Here is a 25,593-nt window from a genome sequence, read left to right as displayed (position 1 = left end):
CAAGTAACCACATTGTGTAGGGCGGTGTCTACTGACCTGCCTTTACAGTAAGCGTGCTGCACGCTAGATAAAAGATCTACTGGTATAATTCCCCTGATATACCGATCAATCAGCCTCTCCAAAGTTTTCAATAAGAAAGAGAAGAGACTGATAGGCCTGAAATACACGTACATTTGCTAATTTAAAATGTTTTATTAAAATGAGAATAATAATTGTTACAAAATATAATTTATAAAAGCATATTTAGTTTCATTTTACAGCAAATAAGTTCTTTGTTGGCTCAATAAAAGTCGTCAGCAACTAACTGTTTACTATGAAATATCTTTACATCCAACAAACGTGCATTGGGTAGTGAACCAATTTCTTCCATACTTTCTATTGGACGATCTAGAGGGAAACCGAGTGGCATCTGGTCTAAGTTCATGCTGCTCACACCCATACCGCAAATCTTGTTGTTCATAACCATTTCTTGAACTGTTGGTCGCCCGTCAGTTTCCGCTGGAGTGATGATGACAAGCAACTGCATTGGCAGTCCATCCACGCGTCCACGTGGTAGCAATAAGCGATGGGGGAAACGGCAACTCTGACCTCGCACTTGACCCCAGTTAATGGCCACATCACTTTCGAGAGCTTTCATTACACGCTTGTAGATTTCGGTAAATGGGGTTGTATCTCGTGCAGTCCAGCTGATGTCATCAGATTGACGCGTGATTACATTACGTCCGCTCTGGAGGTCGGTCATGTAAGTATCCAATAAAATAAAGTTTTGGCGTAGACGATTTAGTTGTGTTGTTCCCAGATCACTGGTGACTGCCTGCGGTACTAGAAGTGTACGGACGATCACACGTTTGTTTCGATTTGTGGAAACAACAACTTTGATGGTGAAAGGTTGGTGGTTAAGACGCTGTTGACGTGCGACAACCGTACGTTGCGAAATATCTGCAGTCCGACCAGGAGTGTATGAGGTTCTTACTCCGATAGTATTGATGAGATCCACATCGTTGGTGTCAACATAAGTTCGTAACTTGCCTACAATAACATCATTTATGCTAACACCATCCATTAAAAGTTCCTCGTTACGGTAGCTGCCCAAAGATTGCTGACGTTGTAAATCGGCGATTTGAACTATACGACGCAGCAAGTGGAGAACAATTTGGTTTTCAATGTCCATAGAGATTTGGTTAAGTTTCTGGAAGCTGCCGTTAATATCTTCAGTTTGAAGTATAATTTCACGCAAAATATTCAAAAAATTGACATCTTGATCGACTGATCGTTTGCCAATAAGGATGTCGCCGATCAATTGATCAACATCACCTTTATTACGGATATCATTTCTTTGTTCAATCTCAACAACGCGTAGTATTTCATTTTCGATAATCCTTTGTAAACGTCTTTCAACTTCAGTAATATGGTTAAGCAGTAATCTGTTTCGACGAGAGTTTAGACGCATCTTGTTTAAACGAAGAACCAAACGTTGATCTAGAGCATTCGAAGGACGTGCATTGTTAAAACGACTTGAAGCAATTGTGTCATCTAGCAATTGAAGTGGATGCCCCAGGCCCAAATTAATTTGTTCCAAATTGATGCGAGCCATTAACTGTTGAAGATTGTGCAAAAGCAATTCTCCGTCACGTTTTTGATCAACATAACGCTTACGGTTTAAAACAACATTATCATACAGGCTACGTGGAGAACGGTGTTGCTTGACATACGACGGTTCGCCTTCATTAGATGAGATGGTATGAGTGGGATCATTGTTCAACGGTCTTCGACTTATGTTATTCCTCAATCGCGCATCTGTCTTTATTTCATTTACACCGTTGGCCTCCTGCCCAACGTGAATACCGATATTTCCCATTCCACGCGCAACAGTAGTCCAAATTCTTGTATCGTCCGCAACTCTACCTTTACTTCTAGCATCTTGTCTATTTCTATGAATGGCGTTCAACCAGCTGCGATCTGTGTTTTCGTACACATTTTCCCAACCTTCTCGATTTATGTCAGTATTACGTCTTTCATCCAATACAGATTCCATTGGTTGATTCTCTTTTCTCCACTGGTTCAATCTACGACGACCGACGTGAACTAAACGTTCATTGGTGATATCAACTGTGGGTAAAACAGGAACCTGATTATTTGTTTTTTCATTATTGTAACCAATGTTTAGTGGTGCAGGCGTGTCGTTAATTTGAGTATCCACCACACGGTTTTTCTGTAGACGATGCATTGCCATTTGTCGGTTCCAGTCCATTGGCATCCCCTCACCAAGATCAATACGTTCAGTATGAATTGTGTCACGCTTGTTAACTCGATAACCATCGGTTTGACCCCAGCGACCGTTCAAATCAGTCTCTGCGCCTGGTTGTTCACCTCGTAAATACATTTGATTGATGGCAGCAGCATGTTGACGTTTACGATTGACGTACAATAAACGTTCATCATCAGCAGTGGTTTTTGGCAAACGGACGCTGACTCGGCTATTGTCCCATCCCACTTGAGAGGTGTCCCTATCGTAATCGTCATTAATGTAAGCGCCTTGTCTCCGATCGGAAGGTCTCGCATTGCTCAGCATGTTACGATTCATCCAAGAATCGCGACCATCTTCATTGGTATCTAAATCTACTGTGTAGACGTCTCTCATATTCTGACCTTGTACTTTCTCATCTGTGCGCCTAAGTTCGCTTTTCAATACTGACCCAACGTTTCTCTCCAAACCGACACGCCCCAACACTGCTCGATTCTTCTCCACCCTCGCTCGCTGTTCATTTTGCTGCATTGATTCACTTTCAATGAGGCACAACTCATTGACTAAGGACTGCAGGAATGATTGGAGGCCAACATCATTTGTTAATAGCCGAGCTTCCCTCTCCTCGCGCAAAACACTTGTTGGCAACGTGACCGGTAAAACAATGCGATTATCATCGTGTAGGCTAATACGTGTAGCAGCATTCCCGCCGACAACTTTACGCGCCTGTAGTTCCATACGCATTTCGCGCCATGGCATCCACAGCTGTCTGCGGTCTAAAGTATCTACACTATTAGCATCCCTATTCCACAGCTTATTTAATCCGACCATTTCAAGTATTCCCGGACGTTGAGTTTGTTTTTGGAACGAAATGTTGCTACCCGACTGCAAATGAATTTCGTTGGCACGGCGTAATAGATCCTCATCCAGATAAAGCGCCGGCAAAATTTCGTGTATGCCTGGCATAACCAAGTTCTGAGTGTCATCTCGATCGCGTATAGCAAGCAACATTGAGTTCACTAATAGGACGCCGTTAACGTGAACTCGTGCATACAGTAAATTCCTTTGTAGTGTATCCCAATCGCGTGAACGTACTAGTAGCCGATAGAGCCCAATCATTTGACGCATATGCTCGTCATCGGCTAAACTATACAGTTCATGCTTAGCCAACAAATCTTGGTTACGACTTAGTTCTAACACATGAGCCATTTCATCGTCGATGCCCTAGATGTAGCAGAAGAAAACAGAGTAAGAGTTTGAGTTTTAAAGTGTTGAAAATATTAGTTACCCCGTTGTAAAGGGTCTCATCGTCGACTAACTGCACAGGTTGCAAACTTGACAACTGAGGAAGTTCTTGTTCGCTCACATTCGGCTCTTGTACATGTCGGAGGATGTCCAGCAGGAATTTCTGATGCAACAGATCGTCGGGACTCATTTCAGAAATACGTCGTGTGCCTAAGTAAACGGAAATTAGTCCGTTATTATGGTAGCGAATTTTAACAGTACTTTACCAATGTTCCCAGTTCCCACTCTACGGATGTCCACATTATCCAGCACTGCGGCTGCTGCAACGCCGATCAGCAAGATCAGCGCAAGGATGAAAATCTTCATTTCACTAGTATTGCTCTATAAAAATGTTAAGGATTTCAACAAGCTAACTTCACTTTGAGATGTGTTGATTAAAACGGTTAATCTGAGATCTTTTATACTGAATCAATGGGTTTATTAATTTGCCGGTCGGTTGCTGGGTGCTATGCACCCTATGTATGTGCATACATACAGATATGGCATATTGAATATGACTTTCTACATTTATCTTTCCGCCAAGTTGCACATGGAAGACGTAAACAAATGCTAGCGGATTTTTTTGTAAATATTTTCGTGGTTGAATTTCATGCTTTCTCTGTATAATCGATCGTAAAAGCTGTTATTTGTTAATCTGAACGCTCTTATCAATAAACACAAGAGGTACAGTAATTATGCAATTTTCTTTCTTCTGTCGTCAGCAAATGGTCCTCATTACGGCATCTACATGGAAAATGTAAAATATATAAATATGTACTATTTCATCGAAAGTAATTCTTAAAATTCGAATTTTTATAGCACAAAAATAAATAAGGGTCTAATCATCTCACTTTTACCTATAGAATAAAGATGTTGAAAGCTAATACATTTATTTATTTATACGTACATATGTGTATGCGTGATTACAAATTTTAAAAAATTATTGTTATCAATTAAAATAAAATTCCAATAATCTACTAAGCTGTTCCCCCACATCGACTGATTGTTTGTTGTTTTGAAAGTCAACATTTGACCCTAAAGACTGGCAAGTAATTCTCAACGTTGGGCTTCAATTCAGAGATAAGCATTTTTGCGTTGAGTTCAGTAATGGGAATATGTGCTTATGAAGTGTATACAATGTCAACGCACTACAGTATCGGTATCTTTGTTATTCCCCGAAACTGTTCCCAGCAGATCTTTCATCCCTCTACTATACGTGCCTAAAAGTATGCAACGTTGTTTGTTTAACCAGAGAAGAAAAATGAAAGTCAATATCAGTAGGCATTTGCAAAACAGGTTTTTAAGTGAGTATTATTCTAGTTAAAAAAAGATTGGATTCAATTTGACTAAATCAATTTTATATCTTCTTTCAACGACTTGCCCTATTTGTTATGGGTATTTGTTTTCAACATTGAGGTAGAAATAGATAAATGTCGGACTGAGCAGAATATTCTATTTCGCTTTTCACTATTACATAAAGTTCGAATATCACAAACTACTTGAACGATTTGAACGAAGCCTCTGCAAAATGTTCTTCTAACGCAGTCATAACACATTTTTAAACAAGTATTCATTAGGGTTGAGAGATAAAATAATCAGTTGTTCACTCCTCGAAAGCAGTACTTTTTGATACAAAAATACATTCGACATTTCCATTTAAAAAAACGAAGAATTAGAATAATATAGTTTGAAGCAGCCTTGTTCACCCAAGCTCCGACCAATAATCACAACAATTATTATCATTTATTATTTAGAAACATTTTCCCATAAGAAGTGTGAGGCCATAAAGGCAAAGGAGAGAGTATGATTGCGCCTACTAAACACAAGTGATGCTTACGTATGTATGTATAACGTACGTCAATATTCCCTAAATACATACATACATTTCCAAAAAGTAAGGAAAGGATAAGTTCGGGTGCAACCGAACATTTTATGCTCTCGTAATTTATTGATGTAATTTTATTTAGATAACACACAAATTTACCCATAAATTCGGCAAAAAGTTTAATAGAATAACTAAAATCAGCATATATAGTATATGAGAGCTGGGTAATTCCTGAACCGATTTCATTCATTTTCACCAGCAAGGTACACTATATCCAATATACGCTCACTTAACTTTGCTAAGATATCTCACATACTAACCAATACATATATGCGGAATAAACCCCATCGTATTTTTGAAAAACCTATAATTAGGTATATGGGAGCTAGGAGATGTTATAATAATTTTTGAAACAGAGACACACTATTAGAAGAAAACAATTTCCTCTGAATTACATTAAATTTTCTGAGAGATTTACCCACATTTTCGGTTAAAATTTACCCTAGGGCGCTGAGTTCAACATGTTGGATATCTGGGGCCTTGAAAAGTTATAGTCCGTTTTCGACAATTTTTTTCACAAGTGAAGCCAGAGATGATATGAACTATTTGCTTAAAGTTTTATTCCGTTAGTTCATTGGTTCCTTATGTACTTATGTATAATAAAGTGAACGAATCAGATGGAAAAAAGTAATTATATGGAAAGTAGGCGTGCTTGTGAACCGATTTCGCCCATTTTTCATCCGTGTTATCAGGGTATCCAGAAAATATAATATACCAAATTTCATTGAAATCTGTCTGCTGCTTTATTCCAAATTTTACTTGTATAACTTTATTTATGGCTTAGTTATGACATTTTATGTGTTTTTGGTTTTCACCATTTTGTGGGCGTGGCAATGGTCCATTTTACCCATCTTCGAAAGCAACCTCCTCAGGGTGCGAATGAATACGTGTTCCAAGTTTCGTTAAGCTATCTCAGTTTAGTAAAAGTATTAGTAACAGACACTGAGGTCCTCATGTTATGTTCGACAATTTTTAGATGGACGATGCCGCACCTCTAATGTAGCATTTTTAGGAAGTATTCCGATATCTTTACTGGTGTTTGATTTATATATTGTAAAATGAAGTTACCAGATGGAATCCAACATTGTGTTATATGGGAAGTAGAAGCAGTTTCAAACCGATTTGAGGCGGCATTTAGCTTTATCAGTTTACGAGATACATACATACAAAATTCCTATCAGAGGGCGGTGTCATGTAAATAATTTGAGAAATACTATTATCGGGTTTGTTAAAAGTAAATATCATAATTATATTTGATAAATCACATTGGATATGACTTGGTACTGTTGAATCATTTCGGTGTACAGTAATCAGATTCCGTCAGATATTGTGTATTGTTGTCGACATCTTTAAGTTTTACCGACTTCAGGGGTATGTATAAAGAGTTAAAACATTATGCCATTTTATTTACATATGTATATATTTGAAAACATCAATATAGTACAAAATATCAAATCAAACATCCAAAAACTCACTTCTATGAACATACATATGTATGAATGTATATGTATATTCAGAGCTAACATAAGGGGTTACATGGTTTTCATGGCTTCAATTCCAAGTTGATCCGAGTATTACTTTTGGTTATGCAGTCCGAAGAAGCTGCACACTCCAGGGTAGCTTTATTGTCACATATAACTTTCTCGATATCAACCGATATTGATGCAATTTTAGATAGGTCTTGGTGTTACATTTTACAAAGACTTGGACGTATGTTTTTTTTCAATTACTACAACAATTTTAGCCTGTCAAAGTTTTATCTAACACTATTTTTTATTATATTCACTTCAGGTTATTTTGCTAAGAGCTATGCTGTCAACGCGAATGTACATTATTCCCCGAAAGATCGCCGGAAGTGACGTCTCAGTGGCAGAGTTTTAAATATTTTTCTACGAAAATTTCCAAAATCTCTGATTATTCAATAACCCCTATTTAGGAAATTGAAAGGTTTGAACAAAATATTTAATTTTTTTTATATTATAAGGATTATTAAAAATAGGACTTTTTTCCGAGACGAAACTTATATAACTCCATACTAATACATATCCATACATACTAATACATTGTTTTTCTCATTTAGCTTTTATGATATCATGTAGTCTTCGTGGTATAGAATCCACCAACTTTTTGGTATTATTTTCCTATTTCTACAATTTCGCTACTTTAAGAGACCGTTTGCCACTTTGGTGAGATGAAGATTTGGCAAGTGGTGTAATTGTTTTGGTGTTCGGTATATTGGTAAGCATGAAATATGCTAGAGGCCATTGTCTACACTTGCTGTGTTCTCAACCAAACATCTTGAATTTACTTTTATCAATAAATAATCGTGTACTATTTTTTTTTTTTGTTTTTAGTATAAAAAATGTTAATCCCAGATAACAATGAAAAATTACATTATTTTTACAGTATTCCCAATTTGCCTAACAGTTTGAATGCTCATGGAAACGCATGTGTACTTTTTCCGGTTTTTAAAACTTTTATTTATCGAATATCAAATATTTTACATATATGTATTAACGAAATAGAATTGCACAAGTAGAATTTGACAAAAATACAATACAAAATCAAATTGTGTGAGTAATCAGAGTAAAATCATAAGAGTTATAAGAGTGTTGCAAATTCGGCAAATTTGACTGGCGGCTGTGAGTATCTCAAGCGTCGCGGCGACTGTTATATTGGATAACAGTTTCGGTCAGCCGAATATTGGGTACATCCAAACGCTGTTCATCAACAATTTGCCTATCCAGTGGGTAATTCAGTGGCAATTGATCCACACCAACAGCAGCGATTCCCAAACCACTGATTTGTTGTGCATACACATCCTCAAGGCGGTAAAATTCACTTTGTTGATTTAGTGGAGTCACTACAACCAAAATCTGTACTGGTAAACCGCCATTAACAGCAGTTCCACGTGGTAGTAAGAGATGTTTTGGAAGCTGACGAATAATACCGGATTGTTGTTGTTGCTTCTGTCCAGTCATTATCTGTCGATAGATTTGGCTAATAGTGGACACTTCGCCGCTGTAACCATTGAACTGGCGTGAATTGCGCTGGATATTGTTAATGCCGACCTGCAATTGTTGTACATAAGCATCGATGAGAATAAAGTTGTTGCGGTTTTGTGCCAAAGATACGCGACGTCCGTTATAGTCGATTTGAGGGGCGAGCAAAATACGTATGGCAACTTCTTGTTGACGTTGTGAATCAATATCTACAGAAATGGTGAATGGTTGATAATTTAAACGCTGTTGGCGAACCACCACCTTTTGACCAAGTTGTTGTAGATTGTTGGTGTTTGACTGCAAAAGTTGCTGATCGATCAGATTGACAAGATCAACGTCAACTACTTCAGTGTAGGTGACCAAAGGTTCGATTTGAACATTCTGAACACTAATGTCACCATTACCGCTCAGTTGGCTACTGGTATATGGTTCCAACTTCTGGCGGTAATCATCGATCAGTTGGGCAAGTGATAAAATGGTTTGTTGTGTTACTGGGCTGCGTAAAGAGCCGTACAATAAAACGAGTGGAGTCAACTCATTAGCTTGACCAACGGGATATCCAAGGACACGCTGTATTTGTTGTTGCAATTCTTGCAATGTACTCTGTACACCGATCGATAGTTGTTGTTGCCTACCATCAATAACATCGGCAAGGATGTAAAGTGTACGCTCGCTTCCTTCGCTAATACCGGCCTCTTCACGCACTTGTTCGACGAGTATACGGATTTGCCGTATTATTTGTTCTACGTCCTGCTGTACAATTTGGATGTCTTGTTGCTGCTGCTGATAAATGCCTCCCTCAAGCGTTTCCACTATGCGCTGAATATTCAACCTGGCAGCAAGTTCTTGTATGCTTTGTAAAAGTATCTCACCGCGTCGAGAATATCTCAACTGCTGGGTGCTTTCAATACTACGCACGATACCTTCACGTAATCTTTCCAACTCACGATATTGTTCGGTATTGCGATAACTAACACGTGTACCTTCACAGTTACGATAACGTTTGCCACCTTGTTCGCGATTGCGAGTGTCACGAACTTCACGTTCAAGCACAACTACGTCATCTCCAACATAGTCATTAATTGGTCCATAAGGCAGCTGCTGTTGTTGACCTTGATATTGCTCTTGTTGTTGGCTTCTTGGCTCATATTGATACTCATAGTTCTTGTAATAATATTGTTGGCTCCCATAAGGATTGTAATAAGACGAACTATATACTGGGTAATTGTAACTGTACTTTGCTCCCTGATTTTGTTGACCACCATAATAGTATTGCTGATCTTTGTAACCATATTGAGCTCCCTGATACTGCTGACGACCATATGGTATACCATAGTATGAACCATAGGAGTATTCATTGTCCTTGTAACCATATTGAGATCCTTGACTCTGTTGATCATATGTGCCGTAACCATATTGAGAACCCTGATTTTGTTGACCATTTGTGCCGTAACCATATTGAGATCCCCGCTTCTGTTGAGGACCGTAAGAGTATTCGTTGTCCTTGTAACCATACTGAGCTCCCCGAGTCTGTTGACCATATGAGTTGTAACCATATTCAGCTCCCTGATATTGTTGACCATATGGGTTGTAACCATATTGAGATCCCTGATTTTGTTGACGACCATAGGAGTATTCATTATCCTTGTAACCATATCGATCTCCCTGATATTGTTGACCATATGTGCCGTAACCATACTGAGATCCCTGATTCTGTTGATCATATGGACTGTAACTATACTTAGATCCTTGATTCTGTTGACGACCGTAGGAATATTCGTTGTCCTTGTAACCATATTGAGATCCCTGATTCTGTTGACCATATGATTTGTAACCATACTGAGATCCCTGATTCTGTTGGCGACCATAGGAGTATTCGTTGTCCTTGTAATCATATTGAGCACCTTGGTAACCATATTGAGATCCTTGATTTTGTTGACGATCATAGGAATATGCTGGATCAATGTACCCATATTGTGTTCTTTGATATTGTTGACGAGCATACGGATATGTCTGATCACCATAGGTATATTTACCTCGTTGGCTTTGTTGGGAACCATAAGAGTTATAGTACGCTGAATCGTATTGTTGGTCGTCGTAGCCGTATTGGTTTTGCTGGCGATAGAAAGGATTAACATACGCTGAATATCCACCATTATCTACACGATGGCGACGCCCGACATACAGTAGACGTGGGTTGCTTACATCAACTTGTGGTAAACCATTGGAATTAATACCTAAAAGACCAAACAAACGTTGTGCATTAATATTAAACTGATTTTTATCTTTCCAATTAACATATTTATGTCTATTGAGTAACTAACCTCTCGACTGATCCTCATAGATGTATTGTTTGTTGTTTTGAGCCTGATAACTTTCTCCATAACCAGCACCATAATCATAAGTTTGCTCATCTTTAAGCTCTTGATAAGACTGTTGATCATTGCCGATAATACCACTTTGCTGACCTCCTTGTATACTTTCAGTAAAGGCTTGCACCAATTGATCAATAATAATATTGTTCCATGCAACATTCAGATCGATATCGTTTGTTAAATCAGTAGCGTCCCTTGCCTCCACTGGCACAACAAGTTTTTCTTGTATATAACTGCTGTCTACGAGGTACTCACCACCGTTTTCTTTACTGTTGACACGACGGCCTCCAAATCTCCCATAACCATACCGCTGTGCGCCATATCTCTGTTGCAATGGATTGTAGAGTCCATATTTGCTTAATTGAAACAGTGAACCAATTCTGCGCAGACCGAAGATGTCAAATATACTCGGTTTGATATTCGCACCTGCTTGTTGTGAAATCAATCTATTATAATCAACATTTTGCGCATAGCTGAGCACATAGTTGTCATAATATTGTTGTGGTAAAATCTCATTCAATGGTGGTATCACAAGGTCCTGAGTGTCTGGACGGTCGCGTATCGCTAGAGATAGGGCATCAACGAACATAACTGGGTTGAAGTAAAGACGTGCATAAACAACATTTCTTTGGAAAACGCTGAAGTCGCGAGCCAGCACAAAGAAACGTTGAAGTCCAACTAATTGGCGGATACTTGAGATATCGGCTGGGTTGTAGACACCATTACGACCGATAATCTCTCGATTTTTGGCCTGTTGCATGAACTGCTGCAAAATCACATCGTTTGGCTAAGGGAAATAGAAACAAATAAATAATTTTTGATTGCTGGCAGAGAGCGTATCTTGAAAATCGACAATTGATTAGAAACTCACCGACAAATACATATTAGAATCCGTTACTAGTTCCTGACCAAGTTGTACAAGCTGGTTATTGACCAAGGGCTTCTGGACTTGAAGTAGGACATCAAGTAGAAATTCTTGCCGCTGGCTCTGATCCGTGCCCACAGGTGTATAGCCTTGAATCGGGTGAACAGATAATTCAATAAAGCTGCCCATGTATGAATCTCGAAAGTGATTTCATCATAAGTAACTCACCTTCCGCCTTGCGTATATTGTTCAGACCCAAGAGTTTCTGCGCCAAACCATAGCGTCCTGCTGTGGCGCAGCAGACAAGGCAGCTTAATAGAATTACGAATGTCCTCATCTCGAAGATTCTCAAATACTCTCGCTAAGTAGTTGAATGGAAATGTATCCGCTGTGCTCTACCAATCAATGCCGGTAGACAACTGTGCTACACTCCAGCCAAATATCGGCTTATATAGGGACAATCGTCACTTTATCATTGTCTTGGTCCATTTCATTATCTCAATACAGTAAACTTGCGATACTTTTTTGGTAATTAATGCCATTGATTTCATTTCGTTTAACCCTCGAATCACTTACAATGGCAAATCAATGAACTTTTTACAGGCGGTCGGTCTTATCGCTATGAAACGAAATGCATGCGTCCAATTCGCCGTTGTGGGTATGCATGTATGTAGTATGTTCGCAACTTTGCACATATGAAGGTGGCATTATCACCAATAGACATATTCAACCTGCTAAGACGTGCGTGACAGACATCCTTTATGGTTCATAATTACATTAAGTCTCCCTTTGCTATTTTTGAATTGTAGCTTGAGTATCAGCGTTGTCGGATCATCTGTGTGCACTGAAGTATTAATAAAGCGGTCTTTGACTCTCCAGATGCTTAGCAACTGTTGGTTTCAAGACTGCACTTTGAACATTTAATCGACAACAAGTTGTGGGTACAGATTTCGGCGATCGGAAGCGAGGAGCAGTTACTCAATTACTTTTTTTAGATCTACCTCATTTTGCGTTTCGGTTTCCATTTATTGTTGCATTTTAACTTGCATCCAAGTTGAGTGGTGACTATATAGACAGTTAGATGAACATTAAGCCTATTTTTAATTAATTACTAATATAGCGGACAAGAGAAATCTCATTTCCTCAATGCAATTAACTTTATGCACAAATATAGATGTATTTAAAATATTATTTTCCATTTAGTACTATATTTATTTTCAGAATTGGAATATTTCGAAATATTTTGTTCGCAACAGTTCGTACCCCTAAGAGGTGTTTGTATCAACAGCCCGGTATATATATATATATGTATATATAATTTCCAGCTCGATTTGTTTATATTTATTTTTCGTTTATTGTCTATTCCAAAATTATTGGATCCCTACATTGCAATTTTATACATACATTTTTCCTTCGTTTAAGCGGCAATTGAATACATGAACTAGAACAATACTTAATTTCAATAGCGATACTAGGAAATCTAAATACATACATACATATGTATATACCGATTCTGTGGTCGGAATTGACTAGCCGGAACTGCGATTTAACGGCTATATGATTTTTAGTATGGATGTTTTACGGACAATATTCTAACTATTCAGTTACAGTCCGTAAAGATTAGCAATATTTGCGGGACGACATTAGTATATCAGGATTTCGGGGTTAAAATGGGTATTGGCGAAAGAGGAGTTTTTAGTTTTCGAGATATTCGTCAAAGTTTAAAAATTAACAATTTTAAAACGTCATTTCTCACCGAATCGCATATATTTTGCACTTTACATATATTTACACTTCACTAATTTGTTTCGACATATTTATTTTATATTAATTATTACGAAATTTGCTTTAAATAAGCATTTTAATTTTTATTCATTTTATCAATATCACAATCACGGTTGCCGTTTTAGTCCATTTTTCTCCCTTGGTCCATTGGTCCATCACTTTGTGAAATGGTCCATTTTGAATACAATACTTTAGGAAATTTACTTAATCCAATAAATGAGCAGGGTTTTTTCATTATCGCTACAATAATATTCAGTGGCAGGGATTTTTCATTAAAGAAAGCAATCATATTCATCTTCCTGTTGCCCATCGAAATTTTATTAGTGATGACTATATTAACGGGGTGAATAAACGAAAATTTCGGCCAGAATGGCTAGGCCAGTTTGGCTGGCATCAGAATGAAGATGGTGCACCATATTGTATTGCATGTGATAAAGCATTGCAGAACTATTTCGCACATCTCTCTCGACAAGGCACCATTCAAATTCACCACTATAACATGAAAAGAAAACGCAACCATTTAAAGATGGATCGTTTCGTAAACGAAGACTGTGAAAAGTTGCAAAATCATGTTCATGCTTTTCCACAATCTGCCGTTTCGATTATTTGATTTTTTACCCGATTTACTAAGTGAGCGTTGCTCAGATAGCAATATAGCAAATATTATAAAGTGCCGCAGAATTAAGTCAGCAGTGTTGACAAAGGAACTAAGTAAAGAAGCTATGAAGGGCATTGTGAGCGATTTAGGAACGATACAGTTTTCGTTGGTGGTGGATGAAACGACGGATCTAACAAGCAAAAAAGCCTTGGTAGCACGTTACTTTGACATTAAATCAAGATGTGTAAAATCTTTCAGAGACTTGTGCGACTTTGCTTATAATGTATTTAGTCTTCCGCATAATTCAGTCGCTGCCCAGCGAAAATCCTTTGAATTAAGTCTAATAAAAATCAAGCTAACAAACCGTTTAGAATTGAATACATTAAATAAAATATTGTTGGCCAAGCAACTCTTTTCTTCTAAGGGGCACCTTCATTACATTTGGTCGGTTGTTTGTAACACCTAAAACTAAAAGAGTTAGATATAGAGTCATATATACCAAAGTGATCAGGGTGAAAAGTAAACTTTGGTACAAAGGATCGCATGAGGAAGGCGCATATTTGGATGTATTTTTTTTTGGGAAGGGGGCTTGGCCACGCCTACAAATAGGTTTTTTGTATATATCTCGCAAACCAATAAAGCTAAACAAACCAAACTTTATGCAGACATTTCTCTTACGTACCCCATCATACACCACGAAAATAGTAGAAATCGGATAATAACCACGCCCACCTCCCATACAAAGGTTATGTTGAATATTACTAAAAGTGCGTCAACTCACTAACGAATAACATCAGAAACCCTAAATTTTGCAGAAGAAATGGCAGAAGGAAGCTGTATTCAGATTTTTTTACAAAATTAAAAATGGGCGTGGCATCGCCCACTTACGGGTCAAAAACCATATCTGAGGAACTACCGGTCAAGTAGAAATTAAAGAAATTCGGTATATAGCGTTTTCTTGACACATTTTTGATGGCATGTGTAGAAAATGGGTAAAATCGGTTCACAACCACGACTACTTTCCATATAACTCAATTTTGAATTCCATCTCATTCCTTCACTTTGTAATAGATACATAACTAACCAATGAAGTGTAATAAAACTTTACACACTACGATCACGTGATCAGTATCAGATGATAACTTGTGAAAGAACTTTAAAAATCGGACTATAAGCTTTCGTTGTCCGGATATCGAATATGAAGAATTCAGTGCCTTCGGGTAATTTTTCACCGAAAATATCGGTAAATCTCTCAGATATTTTATTTTAATACAGAGGGAATCTTTTTCTTCTAATAGTTTGTCTCTCTACCAAAAATGGTTAAAATCGGTTCATAACTTCCTCTAGCTCGTATATACCTAATTATAGGTTTTTCAAAAGTACGATGGGCTTAATAAAAAACTAATGCCCGGTTGCACAGTCAGTGCTTAGGTTGTGCTTAAGATAAAACAGAAATATTGCGTTTTACAGTTCATACTTAAGTACTGAAAATAGGAGACTTAAGCAGTGCTTAAGTAACAGCTGATTTTTCTTTTGAATATTGTCTTATTTGTCAAAAAAATACAATAAAAATTATTTGTTGAAAATTTTTTTGGAATTTCACTTTTCAATGACGGTTATATGCTTCCTGCGAGTTGCAAAAGGTGCCCCCACTCGCTTGCAGTGAAATTCGGTGTCCCTTTATTGTTTCCATCCATTTCCCAAATTCTAAATTTATTCGTCGCAAAGTTATTTTTCATCAACAATAATTTCAATTTGTCATATGGTATTTGTAAACAAATGTTTTTCATTGTGCTGCCATATATCATAATAGAATTTTATAGAAAATAAGCATCGACTGTGAAACGCAAATGACTACTCAGTCAACAACAATGCTTAGCTAAGATTTTATTTGGGCACAACTTACGTACGAATTGTGAAACCGGGCATATATGTGTGAAAAACAATCTAGACAAGTTGAGTTATGGCAACATTAATTTCTCATTTTTTCTTTGCTTCTCGCATAACTTTTGACAAATTTTGGTTGCTACGGGCGACAAGTACGGGCGGGTGGAACGTTTTTGTCTGTTTGAACTATCTCTCCGTCTACGGGTTTACGTCGTTCACTGTTTCAACTATTTAAACTATAAATATTTGTTTTTTTATATTTTTTTGAACTTTTGAAATATGAATTATTCTGTTCACCTATTAAAACTCAATTTGATTCATATTTACTATAAAGAAATACATTGTTTTTACCTTAACAGCCCTATTCTGAAAAAACCTCATAACTGAGTTGTGAGGAAAAATTTGTGAGGTTTCTTGTGACGTATATTTTGTGAGTCTATTCTGGCTCGAACCTCATAAGAAAAAAGCTTAAAAAAGTCACCAATTGAGGTGAAAAGCATTTTACTGTCAAACAGTTGTTTCAAAAGAAATAAATTCAAAATAAATACAAATTGATGTAAAATTTGTAAACAAATGAAGCAAATGAAATTGCGTATTTTCAGTCGAAAGTTAAAAAACAAAAGGATTATAAAACAAGTAAGGAAGATATGGTTTTTGACCCATAAGTGGGCGGAACCACGCCCATTTACAATTTTGTATACCATTTTGAGAGCAGCTCTTCTGTACCATCTTCACAATGAAATTTAAGGTTTCGGGTGGTTTTCTTTACTGAACTTACTGCATTTTTAGTAATTTTCAATAAACCCTTTGTATGGGAGGTGGGCGTGGTTATGACCCGATTTCTTTCATTTTTGAACGGTATAAGGTAGTACCTTAAAGAAACGACTCTAGAAAGTTCCCTTTATATAGCTTAATTAGTTTGCGAGATATGTTCAAAAAACTTAGTAGTGGGCGGGGCCACGCCCAATTCCCAAATATGCATCCAAATATGCCCCTTCCTAGAACAATCCTTTGTATTAAATTTTCGGTTATCGCCATTTTGTGGGCGTGGTAGTGGTCCGATTACGCACATTTTCGAACTTAACCTTCTTATGGTGCCAAGAAATACGTCTTCCAAATTTCATCAAGATATCTCAATTTTTACTTCAAGTTACAGCTTGCACGGACGGACGGACAGACGTCCGGATTTGAACTTTTTTCGTCACCCTGATCATTTTGATATATATAACCCTATATCTAACTCGTTTAGTTTTGGACTTGCAACCAACCGTTATGTGGACAAAACTATAATACTCTCGTAGCAACTTTGTTGCGAGAGTATAAAAATAACCTCGGTGTAAATCATCGTCTATAGAGGCTGTGCGTCAGTGTCCTTTGCTTTACAAAAATAATGCGTCCTTATCGGATCGTAGATGTGGTTGGCACGCTCAACAAATGAAAATGCAAGGTACGTCCATATTGCTCCAGATTCGGTTAAACACAATTATTCGATAACTGAATTCCTCCATGCTCGTTATAGCACGCAAATATTTACACATTTGTTTACAAATATTGCTAAAAACCAAAACAAACACAAATATTTTTGTATTGTGATGGCTGCTTTCACACGTCACAGATATTTGAGAAAATTGTGAGCATTTGAGCTTTTGAATTTTCTCCAGCATAAGGTAATCATCACAAAATCCAAAAACCTCACAATAGTGAGTGTGGTGATTTTTGTGAGGGCATGAGAATAGGGCTGTTAATGTTAAAATTTTTATTTAGCACAGTTAAACTGAATCCCATTTATGCACAGTTTTTGAAGATAACCTAATAATGCCACTCTTATAGAAACCCTCGTTGCTATTGGCAAAAAACGGGGATAGTCGACTTTTAAAAGTTTCTCTTCAGGAGAAATATATAATAACAAGTAAAAGTATTTACCATAGACAGGAACAGGTAATAATCACTTGGTGCCTGGACTCAACTATAAGGCGAACAGTAGAAGCTCTCAACCAAGCTCCCGAAGCTTCTACCGAGTCTTTATCAATATGTGTGGCCAATCGTTGTCCGGATGGAAAACAACTCATATCTTATTGGCTAACCGACATGACATTGACATTGGCCAAAAAGTATACCAATAACTAGAACTTGTTTGATGAAATGTCATGAAACTTTAACAATTTCTTGTATTATGATCTGTCTTTTTAGAATGCAAATTTTATACAAAAATGCATTTGTAGTGGAACTGTGGTAACTTAAATTATATTCAATAATTGTATACGTTGATATCGTAAAAATGGTTCCCAATCATGATTAATTTTCCAGTTCTTCTATTTTATGTATATTTTCCCATTTTCTTTTAATTATCCCTATTTAATTACTTCTTCATTACTTTTCAATTACCAGCAAACGCGTCAAACTTAATTATGATATCCAGCCAACAATGCACACACACACATTTATGTGACAAGAGCATATAACAACAAATATATGACTTTCACACCTGGGCCAAAACGCCCATGAGCTGTATGAAGCCACACAATGCGCCGTTACCAGAAGCTAAGTACATACATAACTACGAGTACGTAGCTATACATAGCCAGCACCCGCCCGTGTATTAGAGCGCTACGATCCGAGGGTGACACTTGTTGGCTGCCTGTAAAACATCAAATGTCAAATATAGACAAGTGCTTTTATTGTATTATTCACGGCACAATGAATTGTTGTTTATTGTGGCAAATACGGTGGCACTATGACAGTAGCCACTTGTAATTGTGTGTACTGGCCTGGAGGGCCAAATAAAATAAAAAAGTGTATGTCTCCACAAACCTCGCGAAACAGTAAGTGAAAACAGGTGAAGAAGCACCGGCATATAGAGTTGGGATAATCGCAACAGAATTCAATGATGTTCCACGTGGATAGAATGAATGTGTTAAATGAATGGCTAGTGAGGAGTGGCGTTCATTTCAATACACACAATATACAAATTAGGGTGGTCAAACCAAGTACTAAAGTGTCAAAAGAAGTAGGTGAATAATGTTATAGTTTAATACGGCGCATCTTTACTACGAAGGTGGGACACGGTTGCGGCCACCAACAGTCTAAAAGCAGTATAGAGGTTGGATATATATCCGATAAAATAAAGAATACGGCTGATAGATTCCATGATAATGATTATATATCAGATATATGTACCTTTGCTGGTTTAATATTGTCTTCCAAAGGACGATCGATTTTAGAAAAATTAATTTTGTATGTTTTTACTTTTTATCTCGTTCAAGGTTTGGAACCCTTGTTTTTGTGGAAGTATTCCACTCTATTGCTCTTTATGGCGACATAAGGTGTATAAAGTCATACACAAGTCAAGTCATACATATCCAGAAAACTGCGGAAAATTATTGAATTGAAAAATAACACCACAGTCTAGTAATAGTACCCGAGCGCCTTGTCAAATAATGAAAATTTTTATTTGAAGGGAGAAATCTGGAAAACACAACTGTGATTGAATGTAAGTATGCAGGGGCATGCAACAGCATGATGATTGGTATAACAATGTTAATGGATATACATATTTACGTACCCGCAATTGTATGAAAAAGTACCTGTACGAATATCAACAAATAACAAAAAGTCAAACAAAACCCCGGTACCACGCAAGAGGAACAAAAAGAGAAAGGAAGAACGCAAACGCTATTTATCCAGCGGGGCCATGAGGATGCACAAGAGCAGCGCAGACAAAAAACGACAACCTCCGACGGCGAAATCATTGAAGGCAGCGAAGCGCACTTAATTGAAATGTGATTGCGACAACAAATAAGAGACGAAACACAAACGGACTTGAGTATATACTCCACTTCAATGGACCAATAGAAAACTATGTACATACATATACATATTTGTATATAGATATATGAAAACACTTGTGTACAGCAAAATCGAAAAGGGACTGATTTGTTATACGAATTCTAAACAAATAGACATAAATATGTTGTTGAATCATAGTGAATATTTTACATAAAAAAGCGAGTAAAATTCCAACACATACATATGAAAATATAGTACCTATAGTACCTATTACTTACACATCGAACGTTTTTTACAAATTCTACAGAAAAAAGTATTTACATACGACTTAAACTGTATTATCCTGTTCTTAATGAATGATTTTTATAAATTTTAATGTTCTGTCTAAGTTACTATTCTAAGGTGATAAATTCATAATTTTCCATGCAATATGCTGATTTAAGGATGCTTAATATTAACAGAACATATTGGAGATTTTGTATGACAGTTACTACTAATCTTCTACATTATCTTTGAGTTATCACAGGGTTCCGCCCATTACTCTTTAAATTGACCTATGAATTGTTCGTCTCCCTCTTTTTGATAACATTATAAACAGTATTCCTTTAAATTCTATAAATATAAATAAACACCAGTCTTAAACTTAGTAAAAGTCCTCGATCTAAAGCCAATCAGTATTCTTGTTCAAACCAAATCCAAAGATAAAGGTTAAATCGCGGTGTGTAAATACTTTTGACGCAAAAAATATGTGTAAATACTTTTGACAATTGCGAGTCATCAGTACATTTGCCCATTTCTCCACCATTTTTTCAGCTATTCTTACCAAACTGACTTCAGTCGCTCAGGAATAGATCAAGGTTTGCAACAACATAGCATTTTGTTACCATGCGACCACAACAACAACAAGCAGAAGCATTTTCTGTGAATTTTGTAAAAAACGTTCGATGTGTAAATAATTTTGATTACCTCTGTATAGGTATATTTATATACATATGACTGAGGTCATTGGGAATTTGTTTCCTTTATAGTAGTCCTCTATGCCAGAAATGTGTAAAATCGGGTAATTACTTCCCATATATTTGATATACGGATTTTCAAACTTCAGGTGGAGTGGAGTGGAGTAAAATCGGATTTTGACAAATTTCTTATCTTCTCATTTAGTCGTACTTTGAACGCTCTCTGTGTTTCAATAACAATCAATGTGCATGAAATGTTGTGAATCGAAATGGTACAGATGTATTGATAATTTTTGTTACATGCCGAAAATATAAATTTAATATGTACATTTAAGATAGTCGCTGACAACGACATTTTAAAGGTTTAGGTGGGTTTCAGAGGTTGAAAACAAGGGTACTTTTAAATTTTTTTTTAATATATGCTATCATATATTTCATTTAAACAATCCTCATATCAAAGATACATATTGGGAGTATTCAGACCAGCTCTGCTAATTCCTTACTCGGTAGTTTTTTACATGTATTTTGTTTTTGATTAATTAACAAAGTATCGTTCTAGCCAGTAACGTCACGTCCAGCGGTGCGGCCGGTGTGGTGCGTTAAATGCGAGCAGATCAGAAATCCAAACCTATGTTGGCAAATGTAAGGGTTGCGTCATATGTAGAAGTCATATGTCCGGATCCTTAATTGGAAAGGTGCCTCTGCACAGCTGATTGATGTCCACGTAAGAGTAAAGGCTGATATCACCGCCATCTAAGAAATGCGATGGACGGAAAAAGGTGGGTCCTTGTGACATCTTGTAAAGCGGCCATATAAAGGGGCGTAAATTCGGTGTGTAATTCGTGGTGGGAGAGAGACTTCGTCGTCGAGTCCTGGCATTCACTCCGGTAGATGAACGTCTCGCCACAATCCGCATCAAAGCGAGGTTCTACAACATATCGCTTATTTGCGCCCACGCCCCGTCAGAAGAGAAGGACGAAGTGATTAAAGATACCTTCTATGAGCTCCTATAACGTATCTATGAGCACTGTCCCCGCCACGATGTCAAAATCGTGATTGGCGATTTCAACGCTAGGGTGGGTATAGAATGTGTCTTGGCACAACAGTCCAAAAATTCAGCCTTCATGACGAAACATCGCCAAACGAGGGGACCGAAATATGGTCGTCTGTAGTACTAGATTCAAGCATAAGGAAATACATCAAGCTACTTGGCTGTCCCCCGATCGAATCACTCGCAACCAGATCGATCATGTTGTGATAGATGGACGACATGTTTCCAGTGTTTTTGATGTGCGTACGCTCCGTGGTCTAACATAGATTCGGACCACTATCTTGTAGCAGATAAGATACGCACCCACCCATGTGTAGAAAAGCGCACACGTCAACAAACACAAGGAAAGTTTGACATCGAGAAGCTGCAATCACAACCGAAAGACGAACGATTTTCTCCTCGGTTTGCACTCCTGCTCTCTGAGAGCATTCATCAGCATCTCGGTATAAGGGAATTGTGGGACGGCATATCAAGCTCCTTACGTACAGCAGCAACCGAAACTATTGGCTTTCGGAAATGTAAAAAAAAACAGCTGGTATGATGAGGATTGTTGTATCGCAGTGGAGAGAAAACAGACAGCCTATCTCGCAATGTTGCGATCGACCGCAACACGTGCGGGATGGGATAGATACCAGCAGCTGAAGAGGGAAGCGAGACACATTAGCAGACAAAAAAAGAAAGAGGCCGAAATGCGTGAGTATGAAGAGCTTGACAAGCTGGCCGACAGGGGTAATGCTCGAAAATTTTACGAAAAGATACGGCGACTAACAGAAGGTTTCAATAACGAAGCACACTCCTGTAGGACCGCCAGAGGTGACCTAGTTGTTGATCACCAGAGTATACTGAGTATGTGGGGGGAACACTTCTCCAGTATGCTGAATGGCAGTGAAAGTACAACACTAGGAGATGGCGAACTCGATTCCCCAATCGACGACGATGGAACTGATGTTCCATTGCCCGACTGTGAAGAAATTAGAATAGCAATTACCCGCTTGAAGAACAACAAGGCGGCGGGGGCCGATGACCCCACATTCTGCGCCAATTACCGTGGGATGTTAAGGACATCGCTTATAAGGTTCAATCGAGCGTACTGTGTGAAAGACTAAAGCCCACCGTTAACAAACTGATTGGACCTTATCAGTATGGCTTTAGACCTCGAAAATCTACATCTGACCAGATATTCACCATGCGTCAAATCTTGGAAAAGACCCGTGAAAAGAGGATCGACACAAAAAATCTCTTTGTCGATTTTAAAGCTGCTTTCGACAGCACGAAAAGGAGTTGCCTCTATGCCGCTGTTTGAATTTGGTATCCCTGCAAAATTAATACGGCTGTGTAAGCTGACGTTCAGCAACACCAAAAGTTCCATCAGGATCGGGAAGGACCTCTCCGAGCCAAACAAGGTTTCAGACAAGGTGACTCACTATCCTGTGACTTCTTTAACCTGATGCTGGAGGAAATAATACGAGCTGCAGAGCTAAATAGAGACTACAATTTTCTATGAGAGTGTACAGCTGCTGGCGTACGCCGATGAAATCGATATCATTGGCAACAACACCCGCGCCGTTAGTTCTGTTTTCCCCCACCTAGATAAGGAAGCTAAGCGTATGGGTCTGGTGGTGAACGAGGACAAGACGAAATATCTCTTGTCATCAAACAAACAGTCAGCGCATTCGCGTCTTGGCTCCCACGTCTCTGTTGACAGTCATAACTTTGAAGTTGAAGATAATTTCGTATACCTATGCACCAGTATCAACACCGATAATAATGTCAGCCTTGAAATCCAACTCAGAATCATTCTTGCCAACAGGTGCTACTATGGTCTGAGTAGGCAATTGAAAAGTAAAGTCCTCTCTCGATGAACAAAAACTAAACTCTACAAATCCCCCATTATTCCCGTCCTACTTTGTGGTGCAGAAGCGTGGACGATGTCAACATCCGAATGGACGAAAGTGCTCCAGCTCTGAAAGTGTTCCATGCAGTACCCGCTGGTGGAAGCCGAGGAAGAGGGAGGCCTCCACTCCGATGGAAGGACCAGGTGGAGAAGGACTTGTCTTCACTTGGTATTACGAATTGTCGCCAAACTGCCAAAAGGAGAGATGCGTGACGCGCTGTTGTGGACTCGGCTATACCCAAGTAAGCGGTGTTTACGCCAGTCAAGAAGAAGAAGAGAATATCGAAGTTATAATTTCGAAAGTTCAAAAGATAAATGTTTTGTGGAATAAAAGCCATTATCGTTTGTTCGTCCTAATAAAGAACATGACGTATTCAACAAAACAGGACCATTTCCCAATGAATAATCATATTATTGTAGCCTCCAACTTTAACGCATAATCGCGTTGGAATTGGTCGCTTCTTGAATTCCTCGTACGATTTTGTGGGCCCGCATGCACCTCTATGCTGGACGAAGTACGCCACTACTGATATAGAGCAACAAGTATGTCCCAAGTTAAATCGATAACCAAGTATCAACTAACGAATTACCATATTAACAAGTTTAATCTGAGTTAAATAGGGGTACTACAGTACAGTACAGTATTTTGTGAAATTTTTATTTAAGAATTCCGAAAGCTTAGCTGTTTGTACCCCATCTTCCACGACGTGCCCAATAAAAAGGTCTTGCCGTGGACATCATAACTCATTAATAAACCAAAAATATTTCGATAGTACAAGGATAAATCTAGTTAATGAAAGAAGGAAAAAGTTTATATTAAGATTTGAATTTATGATAGATTTTTAAAGAAAAAAACTAACTTTTTCGTCACATTTTCGTCATATATTGGTTCGAAACAACTAGTTGATAAATAAAAAATTCTTCGTTCACATACTAGATAATATTATTTCTTTTGGGTAAAATTTGAACAAAATCGTTTATAACTTGTCGAGAAACCATGTTATATTGTAACTGACGTGGCCTGCTTGGCAGAACTTCCAAAGGGTTTATCTCTTAGAATTTTACTCAGATTGATTTGATATTGTTGAATACAATTTTAAACATGATTATACTATTTAATAAGACACATTTTTTTTTAATTTTTGAAATTTTAAAACCCACCTAAGCCCTTAAGTTGAAGTAAGAAACAACGCAGCTTTATTTCGGTACTTACCTCATTATCGTCCATAAATTTTTATATCAAGTTTATTTATTTTTTCCTGAAGTTTAAGGACTTGAAAAATTCTATGGTGTGAAATTCGGAATAAAGACCACAGTTGGCGAAATATTTTTTATAATTTTATATTTATCTTACTTCCAGCTACTTAGGAAAGGAGTAGTCACACACTCCACACTCATTGATTTAGCTCCATGTCTTACCATCTGTAATAATTTTCCAATTTAAATTTATATAATAGGCTCACATACATGTATTATTTAAAATTCATTTTGCATTTATTTGTCAAACAAAACAAGTCAACGAAAAAATGAAGTATGTATGTATACAATTATATATGGTAACATACCACACCACTATATATGTACATTGGTGTACACATACTACCTGAATATAAAAATAAAATCGAACTTCTATAGAATAGTACCCACCACTGTTGTTGGCCGATTCAAAGACAGCTTCAACTATGCCAAAGTGGCGCGCTTAGCCACAAAATCGCGTGCCCCACCGCGTTCCTTGTTCGTAAATCGGGCGTAACTGCAAATAATGATAAAACAAAAGCAATCATCACAACACATCGCATCAATAGAAAGCAACTTACGTCTTCTGATACTTGGCTATATCCGCTGCACTCAACGACGGCCGCGTTGTGTTAAAAGCTTCGATTAGATGCTTTTGTCGCACCAAAATTCTGGACGGCAGTTTCTGCAAACGGGATGGTATAAAAGCAAACAGAGAAGCGCCAACGAGGGCGAACGGTTAGC

The 25,593-nt window shown here is 37.7% G+C and overlaps 2 protein-coding genes across 4 annotated transcripts in view; both read right to left on the bottom strand.

The window, feature by feature from the left end:
* Positions 1–172: 172 nt before the first annotated feature.
* Positions 173–12,028, bottom strand: LOC105219342 (uncharacterized). Its single transcript, XM_054229159.1, has 7 exons — positions 11,885–12,028; positions 11,663–11,805; positions 10,741–11,578; positions 8,069–10,653; positions 3,757–3,871; positions 3,534–3,700; positions 173–3,469 (listed from the first exon to the last, which is right to left on the bottom strand). Exons 1-7 carry the CDS (start codon positions 11,991–11,993, stop codon positions 281–283), a joined length of 7,146 nt encoding a protein of 2,381 aa, XP_054085134.1. The 5' UTR covers positions 11,994–12,028; the 3' UTR covers positions 173–280.
* Positions 11,911–25,593, bottom strand: part of LOC105219344 (uncharacterized) — a 46,243-nt gene continuing 32,560 nt past the window's right edge. For 2 of the 3 annotated variants that reach the window (XM_011195407.3, XM_054228772.1), the window contains 2 exons: positions 25,431–25,534; positions 25,084–25,366 (listed from right to left, as the gene is read on the bottom strand). In XM_011195407.3, the coding sequence (XP_011193709.1) occupies positions 25,294–25,366; positions 25,431–25,534 (177 nt within the window). In that variant the 3' untranslated portion in view covers positions 25,084–25,293. Of the gene's footprint in view, positions 12,722–24,826; positions 25,036–25,083; positions 25,367–25,430; positions 25,535–25,593 lie in introns of those variants that run through there. The other variant, XR_008470811.1, reaches the window with a different exon arrangement.

The sequence above is a fragment of the Zeugodacus cucurbitae genome, chromosome 4 (assembly GCF_028554725.1).
Source record: "Zeugodacus cucurbitae isolate PBARC_wt_2022May chromosome 4, idZeuCucr1.2, whole genome shotgun sequence".
NCBI lineage: Eukaryota > Metazoa > Arthropoda > Insecta > Diptera > Tephritidae > Zeugodacus > Zeugodacus cucurbitae.
This window is presented reverse-complemented; position numbering and strand designations above follow the sequence as displayed.

Coding starts and splice junctions, on each gene's coding strand:
- LOC105219342 (XM_054229159.1), bottom strand. CDS start 11,993: ATGAGGACATTCGTAATTCTATTAAGCTGCCTTGTCTGCTGCGCCACA. Junction 3,872..8,068: donor ATAACAGTCGCCGCGACGCT/TGAGATACTCAC, acceptor ACATTTTTATAG/AGCAATACTAGTGAAATGAA. Junction 3,701..3,756: donor AGTGGGAACTGGGAACATTG/GTAAAGTACTGT, acceptor CCGTTTACTTAG/GCACACGACGTATTTCTGAA.